This window comes from Eublepharis macularius, chromosome 2 (assembly GCF_028583425.1).
Source record: "Eublepharis macularius isolate TG4126 chromosome 2, MPM_Emac_v1.0, whole genome shotgun sequence".
Classification (NCBI taxonomy): Eukaryota; Metazoa; Chordata; class Lepidosauria; order Squamata; family Eublepharidae; genus Eublepharis; species Eublepharis macularius.
Genome location: NC_072791.1, coordinates 155734961 through 155748070, shown reverse-complemented (window position 1 = coordinate 155748070; position 13110 = coordinate 155734961). Strand labels below are relative to the sequence as shown.

Here is a 13110-nt window from a genome sequence, read left to right as displayed (position 1 = left end):
GCCATTAAGCATGCATGGGGATGGCCTTGGACCAGCCACTTGATAGGCCTAACATATGGGGACGTGGGTGGCTACAGGCCACTGAGGCAAGGGAAGCTTAAGGGAAATTAATGTGTAGATACTCCATTGTCACTATGAACATGTCTGCATTTATAGCAGCGAGAACACCTGCCTGTACTCTGAGGCTGGTTTTCTTGCATGAACTTGAGAGCTGAAGTTCATTTAGTAAGCAAGGATGCAAAGGCTTTCTCAACAGCTGCCCAAGCACTACAGAACTTCCCCCTCCCCTGCATGTGATCTCCTGGCAATCTGCTGGCTCCATGCCTTTTGGCAACAGTCAAATACTTTTTTTAATTACAGAAGGCCACTCAAAGTTAACTCTACCCAGTCCTCCATCTCCATTTCACACAGGTTTTTAGACATGGATATCTTTACCATTCTCTGTATTTTCACTTGCTGGCAGCTGCCTTGTGTGTGTGTTTTTTAAAACAAAATGGTATATAAATGAACTTGACAGCATTGCATTCGCTAGGCTTTGACAGTTCAGTCTGCGTCAACACATGCATTTGTCATCGGGTGACAGGCAGTCAGTGCAACACAAGAGGAAATGATTCTATGCTTTGACCCCAGAATAAACTGTACTGCGAAAGCAACTTGGCACAGCACCTTATTCCCTTCTGTTAAATGCCTGCAGTACTCTTGACCTCTGAGATGATGCTTGCGATTTTTCCAGTCAGCAGTGAAGAGGATGGGGGTAGAAGGAAGAAGATAAAGCCAAGAAGGGAGCCACTTCATAACCACAAATGCCCAGCATAGTATAAATTACTACCCAGAACAGGCTGCATACAACAGCTACCCCTCTATTCATGTTTCTGGCTGCCCACAGGGTAGGCTTCCTACACAGTAAAACCACTAACATTAAGTACTACATAGCAGAACCTCCAGAGAGATGAAAAAACTAGCTGACAGAGGGAGATGGCTTACTTCCTTTGAGCTTCGCCTGCATTCGTTTTCTCTTAGCAAGCTTACCAACATGCAGAAGCAGGACTCAGAGAAAGGCTGGCCAAAGCTGAGACACCAATCAAACGACTCCAAAACTCTAATGTAAAAGTTGCTAGCCTTTTTATTGCATTATGGTGTCATCCGACAGCTCAGGCAATAGCGATTATTTGACCAAGTATGGGGAGGAGGGCACTGATCTCATGCCCAAGCCTGACCTATTCAGCAACCCATCAGAACTCAGGCCCCAAATGGATCACTTTTCCCCAATCACACAATTTGCTTGAACAAATGCTCTGGGCAAACAAACAGCAGACATTCTTGTCATTTCAGTGGCTGCAATGCAATCCACCAGACACAGAATCAGGGAAGGCAATTCCTCTGATTGCCAGGATTTCACACCCCTATTAAGCATAGGGAAAGCCCTGGCCAGACCTGGAAAAGATTTGTGTGTCTGTCTGTCAGGCATGGCCACACCTTCCACACCACTGTCACAATGAATACAGCGGATAACCCAGCCCAATATCAGACATTATTTGCTTTGTGGCTCTACAAAGCTCCAGGCCTCTGGAATAATTTATATATTTAAAAATACAAAACTCCAGAAGGCAGACCCAGAACCATCAGGGGATAGGGTGGCAAAGCTTTCTTTTCAAAAGGTTAGATGTCCCCTTCGACGCAGTTACACTAACCCCGCCCAACCCACCACAGTCCCAGGGGTGTGGCTGCTTGTATCCACATGGGCTTGTCTCTTTACAGTGCCAACCAATGCCCAACTGAAGCACTGTTAGCGATCAGGACGCTGCACACAGAAGACTTTGGCCTGATGATCGCCAGAAGTAGTGACCACAATGGAAGCATCTCTGCAAAGATAGGAAAAAGAAAAGGCGGGTGGGGGGCGGGGGAGAGAGTTAGAATGGTAATTAATCATGGCCAAAGCCCTTTTGCAGCTCAATCTTGCCCTACCCATGTTTTTTCAGAAGCAAGCCCCCATCTGATTTCAAGGGACTTACTCCTAAGCAAGAGTACAAAGCATGATGTTATCTTTCACATCTCCTGGGGATGGGATGGAGAAGGTATTAATAATGCAATCCTCTGCAGAGGAAATACACTGATTTAAGTGGACTCATATAGGAGTTAATGCCTAGAATTGCGCTGTAAACTTCCACATTTTATAGACAATAAGTGGGACCCCACCATCTGTCAGTATAAAGTGGTAGCAATTGTAGCTCCTTCTCATGCTCCCAATCATTCCTTTTTAACCCTTGAGGGACTCATAAGGAGTATTAGCCACTGGGTTGTGTCTGCTTGGAGAGAAGGAAGGGGGGCAACATTCCCCTCCTGACCCAGTCATCTCAGTGTACATGCTCCATACCACATTGATCCTGCCTGCAGCTGGCCTACCCAACACTGTGTGTTCTTCTCCTTCCTATCAGCAGCCCCTGCAATGTCTCTGACCACACAAAATCTTCCCACCCAACATATTTCTTGTTCCAAGCACTCACTTGTTCAAAGCAAAGTCCAGGATTTCAGCTGAGTGGCCCCGGTACTCGCTGATCAGCTTGCCTGAACGTGCATCCCAGAGGAACACAGCACCATCCAGGCTGCAGGTGTAGACCACAGGTGAGTTCTCTTCCCACAGGAGTTGCACAATCCCCGACTGTGGATACAAAGGGAAAGGGTAACATTGGGGACATCAGTACTCAGGTTGGAGCCAGGTCCTTTCACATGGTTCCTTAAAATATGAAGATTACGAGAGAGCTTCTTTGAGTCTAAGTCTGTTGTAAGCTTGATATATACATTCTGTGGCATTCACTATCACTGATGCCTCTAAAATGAGAAGGCAGCTCTTACAGATGAAAGGCTAGAAAGGACTATAGAGCTGCACAAAATGATGCCCGTTCTCCCCACCCACACCCACCCACCACCGCTCTCTGACTAGGCAAACAGACATGGTTCTATGGGGAAGACCGCATGGAACCCACAGAGACACACCTGCAAATAAGTAAGGGCAGTTGCTACAGCCAAAACATCTTTGTCTTTCCCATCCTAAACCCTAGTGCAGCAGAAATCAGAACCAGAGTTACAGTTTCTACCATGCAATTAAGAAGTAGCAGAAATACACCCACACATGCCCACATATCTACTAGTTCCTTTCTTGATATCAGTACCCTGGAATAGGCTTCTGAACTGCCTGGCAGCCTTTTCAGCCCCAGCTGGGTACCCATTTCGGGCTCAGGGTAAACAGCAGAGCTATACAACAAAGGTGTGGAATGACAGCTATTGAGAACAGCTCCATTCTCTAACTGCCAGACTTCTCTCAGATAACACCAGTGCATCCTCTGGTGTCCTAGCATTTCAGAAGACCAAAACAGTTCTTCGCAGTGCCCCCTAGTGGGTCGCTCTAAGGATCTTCTCCATTACCTCATGTTGACACTTGTGCCTCAGGGTCTGAGTGGCGAGGTCATAAATAGCCAAGGTCCCATCCAAGTAGCCAACAGCTGCCAATGGCATTCTGTAACAACAAAGGTGGGTAGGGGGGTAATTTTATTACATGCCATGATGTGTGTCTTATCTAAAACATTTTAATCCTTCCCTTCTGCCAAGGTCAGGGTGGGATACACAGCTCTCTTCTCCTCCATTTTACCTTCTCCTCCCTGTGAAGTGGATTTGGCTGAGAGGGGTGACTGGCCCAAGTTTACAAAGTGAGCTGCACGGTTGCATCAGAATTTGAACTTTGGTCTCCCTGGTCCTAGTCTGACATCCTAAGTCAGTATACCACAATAGCTGACTAATGGAGAAGCAGCTGATAAAGTTAAAAATAAGTATGTTTCACCCCCTCTGTCATGACCACAGCTTTATTTTGATTACTTAATTTATTACGTGACAAACATGCAAAGGGAATTAATAAATCTCACAAGTGACTGATGTAGTTGGTTTTAACCCTTAATGAGGACTTTATGTGCACCAGGTTGCTCTGGTTTACTCCATCTCTTAACTCTATTTCAAATTCTTAACTCTATTTCAAATTCTTTTTTACCTGGTTTCCCCTCAGTTAGGTATTCTGGTTACATGCATGTTATATTACTGATAGATATGATTATAGGAAACAAAACATATGGGTTTCTTTATTCTTATAAAAGGGTTAACATGCTAATTTGTCAGAAAGCAGCCTAAATGGTAAAGAAACAACATAACTGAATAATTCATTACAAAGAGTAGCTATTAAATCAGGATGACTTGAATACAAGGTAGCCTAAAACACTCCAGAGAACATAAACACTCTTTCTTTAATCTTAACTTTTCTGTCAACCATTATTTTTCTTGCTCTATCTTTAAGAGACCTTTAAAACGATTAGACCCAAATCCTCAGCAGTCTAGCTATACTGTGTCTGTTTCTCTCATATAACAACTCTCTACTGATTACAGCCCCTTATTTTCAGTAGCCCTAACAGTGCATGAGCCATACCCTGTATATAATTAAGTGGCCAGACCCTATATGGAGAAAAACCACCCTTGGAATAAGCACTTGACTGTTCCCTTCACATTTCCCCTCTTAGGGGCAAAATACATTACATGTGACACAGCTGAGGTCACAGGTGCTTGAACTGACTCTCAGCCACATGGTCACACAGGGACTAACCTTTAAACAACCTCTGAGTTGTTCTGCATGGCTCCAAACACTGCGAAGGGGAAGGAGGGGCCTGTGGGAAATGCACAGGAAGAGAACAGGAAGCCCCTCCTTAACCTCTCCGTGTATAGAACTGCGCAGAGCATCACAATGGATTTTAAAGGTTAGTCCACATGTGAACATGAGGCTGAGGGTTGGGTTGTGCACCTGTTACCTGACTTGAGCCAGATATAACATGTATTTTGGCCTTTACTCCCTATGGATTGAATGAAATGATTGCTCTGAACATTATAATCTCTTTGCAGGGGGTTGGTTAATATCTCAAAGGAAGGCAGAACAGTTTACTATCTGTCACACCTTCTCAATGGAGTTAGGGGCTCCCTGACTCACATAAGGGCAGATTTTGGGAGTGCACCAGGAAACCATTCAATCAGAAAAGAAGTGACAATGGCCACAAGAAAAGGTTCTTTCCATACCATAGCGGACATAACCTGGATAGGGGATGGCTTTTTTTTAGCAACTCTGGGTTATTTTCAAAGCAGCATCTGCAGAAATGCAAAAAGAGCCCTAAGCCAGTACTCCAACCACATCAAGCTTTTAGGTCAGAGTAAAAGTGTGGCCTTCTGCCAAAGGAGTTGACTAATGCTGCACTAAGCTACCCCTCACCAAGTCCAAGTCCCAAACTGGCCATTAGCTCACAAAGACAACTCCCCTCCACCCCCTATACTCACACACTGCAGAAGCCCAGGGACTCAACGGAGTTGGATTCAGCTTCCTCAGCTTCTCCTGTTGAAGGCTTGGGGACAATGTTCTCTGCCCCGAACACAAACACAACCTGTAGTAGAGAAAAAGCCAAAGAAAGATACTACCCAATGTCAGCATCAAGAGCATCACCCCACTGTCAGAGGTACTATGGAGAGCATACTGGTTAAAGGCAAAGAAGTATATTGGTCCCATGTAGGTGGTGTTACTTTTCAAATAACAGGGAATCGGCTTATGTTAACTTACTGCAATATCGTCTGTAACTATGAATGAAGAGCTATTCTGGTAGATGAGGACCTGGAAGATCTAGGTTCAAATTCCCATTTTACCATGTGTGACCTGGAACTAGCCACCCACTCTCAGTCTCACCTCACAGGTTTGTTTTGAGGATAAAACAGGGAAGGGAGAACCATATATGCTACCATGGGCACCTTGTAAGAAGGTCAGAATAAAAATGTATCAGATAGATAACAAAATGACTGCTCAGTATCCCAGTTTTGTAGAGATGAACTTTCTCAACAGATTAAGTGTGGAGTAGGAACTGGGTTTTCCCCCCAGCTTTGTAAGCTTAATAGGAAAATGGGATCCATTCACTGAGCTGGATTCTAAGAACTATGAGCAAAGCTCTTCCTGCTGCAGCCACATACCCCTTCCCTTCCTCCAGTGCCATGAAAGGTTAGAGGATTCTTGGGAATATAGCAAGATGAGGAACAGGGGGGACTACAGCTGGAAGGAGAAATCCACAGAAATTACATAAATTCCTTATGAGAGTGGAAGCACTTCATGCAACAGGTCAGGAGCTTAGATCAACTCTTTATTTAAATTCTAAATATACTGGTATCTCCCTGGAATGAAATCTATTCTTACAAGAGGTTTTAAAGAAAAAGGTGTGTTTTTTTTTTAAAAAAAGAGATCTACAAAGAATGTTGTGTACACAGCAGATACTGGAGGAATAACACAACTACTATATTTAACATGGCCCCAAAGAATTATGTGCAAATCAAAGCCATAAAAGAAAATCAGCTGGACAAAATATGGGTAGGAAAAAAAATCATTTTCTAGAAGCTACAGTACACAGAGGTTTGACTTCTGAAGTTTTCTGCTGCCAAATCAATGATATTTTCTGAAAAACAACGGGCCACAATACCAGAAGAGCCATCCGCCAATAAAACTATGAGTTTGTTAGCTGGACAAGGAATGCAGATGACTCACTGGAAAGAGTAAGGAGGTTTTTTTTCCTTTCTTCAAACTCCCTTCCACTTGAAAAAAAAATCCCCTGGTTTATTCATCCCAGCAAGGAGAAGAAAAAGGCACCCACCTTGCCAGTTGCAGAGTTCACCAACTTGGAGTGGCAGTCAACAGAGCCTGTCAGGACTAGGCTGCCATCCTTATTGCTGGCCACACAAGTCAAAGGGCCCTGGTGCCCATCTTGACCTAGCAGAAGTTGTAAAAAGCAGATGTCACACAGCGATGGAGAGCACCCAAGTAAGTGCAGAGTTCAGCAACTTCTTCCTTCACTCTCTAGTTCCAACAATGCTTGACCCATTTTATCCTTAGGTAAAATTACCCTCAACGCCCATAAGACCTCACACCTTTACCTTTCTGCCTGCCCAGATAAAGACCAAACCAACCCACCCTCATTTAGTTGCAGTCCAGCTCAGGCTCTTCAGCCACAAAGAGAGGATGCCCACATACCATGCATCGAAAAGGAGAATTCCTGCATAAACATGTATTTTTAGCTGAGCTGGCCTGATAAATGCCTCAGGATTTCTTACATTCCTGGAACCCATCCATATTCCCAGAGAGGCTGCTTCCTGCCTTCATATTTTCTTCTGATGCAGGAGCTATGACAATTGGATGAAAGCCACCCTATTCTGCAATGAGGTATCACTCCTAATTTTTGACAGTACATGGGAATAGACAAGGATAAGAATTAAACCTTTGGTACCTTTTAAGACATGCAGTGAGTTGCCTTGCTTCAGATCCCAGAAGCGCACAGTCCCATCTTCATAACCAACCACAGCTCTCTTCCCTGCAATGAACATCTTGGTTTTAATCACTCTATGACAACTTCTAGCCTTCTTTCCCAAAGAAGTCCGAGTGTACTTCTCCTAAAACAATCCCTTGCCATCCCTCACAGCACAGAAAAACTAAGGACAAAGTTCCACAGCATCTCCTCCCACTAAGCATTTCCACCCCTTTACCAATTGTGCAACCCAGGCCCCATTCCTCACCATCAGGAAGGACATGTCCACAAGTGGCTGGACAGTTTGGCCCTTGAAAGGTCTTGCACTCGCCACTAGGGATCTTCCACATCCAAGAGTTGCCATCAGCTGTGCCAGCTAGGAGGACATGGGCCTGAGGATGCCACTCCATCCACTGAGGTTAAAGTGGTAAGAAGAGAGAAAAGTCAGACTAGGAGGTGACAAATAAGTAGGACTAGGAGGTGATAAATAAGTAATGAACAAATTCCTTCCAAACCATATAACCATATAAACTGTCTGAAACCTCCCCAATAGCTTAGATCTCAACACATTTACTAAGAATAGATACTCAACATATACACAGCACTTTAGAATGTTAAGAAAGTTTAACATCCAGTTTCTCAATAATCCTTACAGCAACTCGGTGAGGAAGGTTAGTGTCTTTCTTGCTTTATAAATAGGCATGAGAAATAGGGACTTGTTTAAAATTACCAAGTGAACTGATGACCAAGGCAAGATTTCACCCGGGATCTTCATAGCTCCCCCTCTCTACTAGCACTTTACATTGAACTGCAGCCTGGGATATGAGTTCCGATACCACATCATATCTGTGTGATTTTGTGAATATCTGAAGCCATTCTACAAGAACTGCTAAGTAAACAGTGTTTGTCACTGCAAGGAACCCTTCTTATACAGCTATATTTTATGCTGTGAGTATAAAATAATCTACTAGTTTATTTCCTAATGTCTAATGTTGCTACTGCTGACGATGAAATAGTCACAAATGGTGGGCCACAAACTCTGTTAAGCCCACCATGCAGTGCAGTTAACTTCAAAGCAAATAGCTTCTTCAGGATTGATACAGTAATTGATATTAATGCTATTAATCCAAAAGGCATCCAACTACAAAATAAAAGTGGACAAACTCACACATGTACCACAGAATACAGCAATGTGAGCCACAGCCCCTCAAAACCAACTGAAGCAGCTCTGCCAGAGATGGCTCAGGCGGGAACCTATTTCCCTTTGACCTGCTTTGGAGTCTAGAGTTTGAACTTTTTCAAATTATGTTTCTAGAATATAAGGCTTGCCTGGCTTGGTTAGACAAAGAGGTCCATTTAGTCCAGCATTTTACCACACAGTGGCTGGCCAGGCAACCCTAGTTCATAAGCAAGGTATGTTAGAGGCAAGTATCTCAGAATCTTTTAAGTAGAGGTAAACTGGCCCTGAAATACAAATCCATGGATTTGTCTGCCTCTTGGACTACCTCCCCCTGCCCCCTTGTGAAAGCAAAGGAAGTCTTTGGAATGCATTGGCAGTGCTTCAAAGCAACAAGGTGAACAAAAACTCATTAAGGCCACTTCATAACTTGGAACACCTGCAGACAGCAACAGTGAGTCTGACATCATCACAACTGGCTAGCGGAATGGGTCAGTTCTCAAGTATTAAATTGTTACATGTCCTTAACACATGGATGACGTTCCATCTATGATAAGCTTAAGAAATCAGCAAAAGGAGAGCTCTCTTCCAACATCCGATCAGTAACCAGCCATTTAAACCTGCATTATCAATTTCAGTTTGCTTTTACATTTCTTTCCCATTCCTGTTACTAATTCTGTTCTGTTAATTGACCTTTGCCTTGGTTAAGGGAGAGCTAGTCAGATTCAGTAGGCATTTCCCCAATTTTTGCTCAGTTCTGGTCTTCTGGCTGGTTCACAGTGAAGCTGATCAAGGCTGTTGTTGTTGCTCGCTGGGGCACCAGCATTTTCTTCTCATGCTGAAACTCTCGCTCTGCAATTTGCAGGCCTCATTTCTCACCTCCAAGTCACCCACTTCGAAAGACCAGATCTCCTCTTTGGTGTCCACTTGCCATACTTTAATCAGTCCACTCATGTCACCTGTGGCCACCAACATGGAGTCATGGCTGAAACCAGCACAAGTGACAGAGTCTTTGTGACCTAGAAGTAATGAAGAAAAAGAGATCAAGCTTTGTGTGCTTGGGCTATTTTACATAATTAAGTGTAGCCATGATGCAACAGAGATTCACAAGGTACAGCCAATCAGGGCAATAACTCAAGACTATTGTATTGCCTCCCGGTCCAGCTACGCCTGGCTAATCCTTTCTCATCCCAGCCAAACTGTATGTCAACAGCCTCTCCTACATTTTTCATACAATACAGAATAGTGGCTAAGAGACTTGAGCTGTACAGTTTACCAGGAAATACCGTTTCAAATCTTCCCCCTGCCATGCACTTAAAGATGGCCTTAGGCCACATTCTCATAACCTTACTCTCCCTTCTCCACTCCTTTTCTCACCCAAATTTGCCAGGACTGCTATTAAATAGGATTGCCATAAAGATTATTGAGAATGTATGTAAAATATTTGGAACCCTCTAAAACACTACATAAATGCTAAGAATGCTAATGTAAATGGTAACAATGCTATCATCATTAAATGCTAATAATGCTATCATCAAACACCAGCCATGTCAATGTCGTTCTTTTCCCTGATACAAAGAGTCACTCTGGCTTACATTCTTGGACGAGTGGAATAATTGACACATGACAGTCTTTGAGTGCCAAAATAAAAGTGACATCTCATATCGAGAACAGTATCCATTGTTATTTCTACCCATTCAAATTTCAGACATATATCATTACAACAGCAAACAGTAGTGGTCAGAGTATTGCACTAGGATCTGGGAGACCCAAGTTCAAATCCCCATTCTGGCATGGAAGATTGCTAGATGGCCTTGGGCCAGTCGCACATACTCAGCATAACCTGCCTCATAGGGTTGTTGAGAGGATAAATGGAAAAGAGGAGAACAATCTATTTGTATGTATGTATGTATATAAACATTTTACCCCACCTTTCATGTGGTGCACAGCAGCTTACAATAACAGATTTAAAACATTTAGAGTTAAAATCAAAATAAAACAACAATCCCCAAATCCCTCCCTCCCATCCCCCTTAAAAGATGCTTTTCATTCAAACCCCCTCAAAAGCCCTGGCAAACTGACAGGCCTTGCGGCACCTCCTAAAGAGCTCCAAGGTGGGAGTTCCCCTTACCTATTCAGGGAATCCATTACACAGAGCAGGGGCCACAACAGAAAAGTCCTCCTGAGCTCTGGTGGATGCCAGGCAGGCCACCCTGAGAGCTGGGAGTGCCAGCAGGTGGCTGCCTGGGGAATGCAGCTGGCACACAGGAACACATGGAAAGAGACGGTCCTTCAAATATGTGGGTGCCAGGTCATGAAGGGCTTTAAATATCATAACCAGCACCTTGAACTGAGCTCAGAAACAAACTGGTAACCTATGGAGCTTTTTAAAAACAGGCAACATATAATCCCAGAGCCTAGCCCCTGAAAATTGTTGGGCTGCCACATTCTGGACCAGTTGCAGTTTCCAGGTTATTTTCAAGGGAAGCCCCATGCTGAAGTTATCCAACCAAGAGGTTACAGAGCATGGACCAGCGTGGCCAGATCAGCCAAGTCTAGGTAACAAGAGAGTTGTTACTTAGACAACTGATAGAAAGCGCTCCTGATCACCACAATAAAAGCGGTTTGGGTCTCCACTGGGAAGAAAGGTAGGGTGTAAATGGAGTAAGTAAATAAAGATAAATCACTACATTCTTGAGACAGAGAAATGCACCTCAGTTTAAAACTACTTTTTGTTACTGATACAACTCAGATTATGGCAATCTGTGTTATAAACCCCCTCCCAGCAGTAAGCAGGATTGCTCACCTGAGCATTCAAAGAGGAGTTCGCCATCACTGAGGAGCCACACATAGGCCTTGTCATCTTCTCCACCTGTCACTGCCAACATGTTAGTCTTAGGATCGATGCTGACACAGAAAACAGAAGCTTTGGAGGACAGACAGAACAACATTAAAAATGGACCACTGACGCCTTGTCCAGAGAGCCAGCAATCTCCTGCCTTCCTCCTCCTCCACCGGGTGCTATCGCAAGACTAAGGCTGCCAATGGGAGTTTGCCTGCACCCTCTGTGTGGCCGTCTCCTCTTTGCCTCGAAAAGCCAGTATGTTTTTAAGAAAAGAGACCTATAATGGTATAGCAATGTAGGAGCTTGCTCTCTTTTGACTTCAGAAGGCAACTGGCTTTAGAAATCCACTGCAAAGGGCAGCAGTCCTAACTCAGGCAATTCAGCAATTGCAATTCAAGTTGGCAATCCTGACTTGAAATTACCAATGGGGAGGCCAGGCAGGATTAACTTGTGATTTGCCTCTCACCTACACACCAGGGGACAACTATATAATTAATGTAAGTGGCAAATTCCATGGCAGGACTGACCCTTGGACAACTGGATGTATTTTGCCAACCTAGAGTTAGTCTTGCCAGGCAGCAGTAAACCTTAAGCAACATAAGAACTACTCTAAGGGAACAGAATCCCAGCGCATCAAGCGCAACACTAAGATCCCTCCCCCAGTCAAACATAAGGGGTTTTTTGCCACATCCCCCATAAAAAGGATGGAATTCCTCCCTAGTTGCTATATAGGAAAGCAAGATCACATTTTCTAGGGAAACAAGATAGAAGAGGGCAACTTCCATACCTGTGCTAGCTCACCTGTGTGCTTTGAAAATGTGACTTCACTATCATCTTGAGCCTCCATGCCTTCCTCCACTCCCTCATCTTCCTCCTCAGTCTCCCAAACAACCTCCTCCTCTTCTTCCAAATCTACATCTTCCATCTCATTGGCGAGATCATCTGTAACAAGAAACCAAGCAGGATTCAAAATCGTTCAGGAACATGATCTTAGAATCAGCACGGTTAGGTCGGGAGGCGGGGCGGCAGAGCGGCTTTTACAGGATTGCCAAGGTTCCCACTCCCACTGAACCCAAGCCCAGAGATCAAGAAATCACACTTGCAAACTATTCAGACAAGACTTCTAGTTTCCAGCGGGCCCCTCAAGAGATCTCCAAAATTGCCTCCCCCGGGAATTGTCCCCTCTTCCCTTACACGACAATCCAGCCCATTGTTTCCTCTCCAAATGCACTAATTCCTCGTTGTTCTTCCTCGTCCACCACATCCCCTATGAAAGGCCACTTGGTCGCATGGATCTCGGACCCCCAGATATCCAGTGTCTCCCCTGCTCTCACCAGGTCCAGGTGACTCCAGGTCCACCACCTCCACGAGCTCTTCAGTGTCTCCGTCCCCATCTCCACCTTCCAGGAGCAACAGAGCAGGCGTCCCCTCCGCGGTGGACTCGGACTCTACTCCCTCTCCAGACTCCGCCATGGCAGCTTCTACTCGCCAGTACCACATGCACCTGCATGGATCCTGCGGTGATAGGAGGAGCCCCAAGCTCTACTACCAATCACCGGAGGGTTTTACACAAGATTAACCAACCGGGACCGTCAAAACAGCCTTCCTCATTCTAGCATTCTAAGCGCTATGCATGCAGGGAGTTGTAGTAATCTCTTTTTATGACACAGCTGCTTACTATTGCCAGTTAAAGGCCGCAAAAGGGAATCATGGGAGATGCAGTCCAGTTT

At 44.5% G+C, this 13110-nt stretch overlaps 1 protein-coding gene across 1 annotated transcript; it reads right to left on the bottom strand.

Moving 5' to 3' along the window:
• Nucleotides 1-1105: 1105 nt before the first annotated feature.
• Nucleotides 1106-12881, bottom strand: AAMP (angio associated migratory cell protein). Its single transcript, XM_054972914.1, has 11 exons — nucleotides 12715-12881; nucleotides 12182-12322; nucleotides 11342-11461; nucleotides 9415-9554; nucleotides 7627-7771; nucleotides 7341-7424; nucleotides 6711-6826; nucleotides 5362-5465; nucleotides 3424-3514; nucleotides 2505-2659; nucleotides 1106-1862 (listed from the first exon to the last, which is right to left on the bottom strand). The coding sequence occupies exons 1-11, from the start codon at nucleotides 12878-12880 to the stop codon at nucleotides 1787-1789; spliced, it is 1338 nt and encodes a 445-aa protein (XP_054828889.1). The 5' UTR covers nucleotide 12881; the 3' UTR covers nucleotides 1106-1786.
• Between the last annotated feature and the right edge of the window lie 229 nt (nucleotides 12882-13110).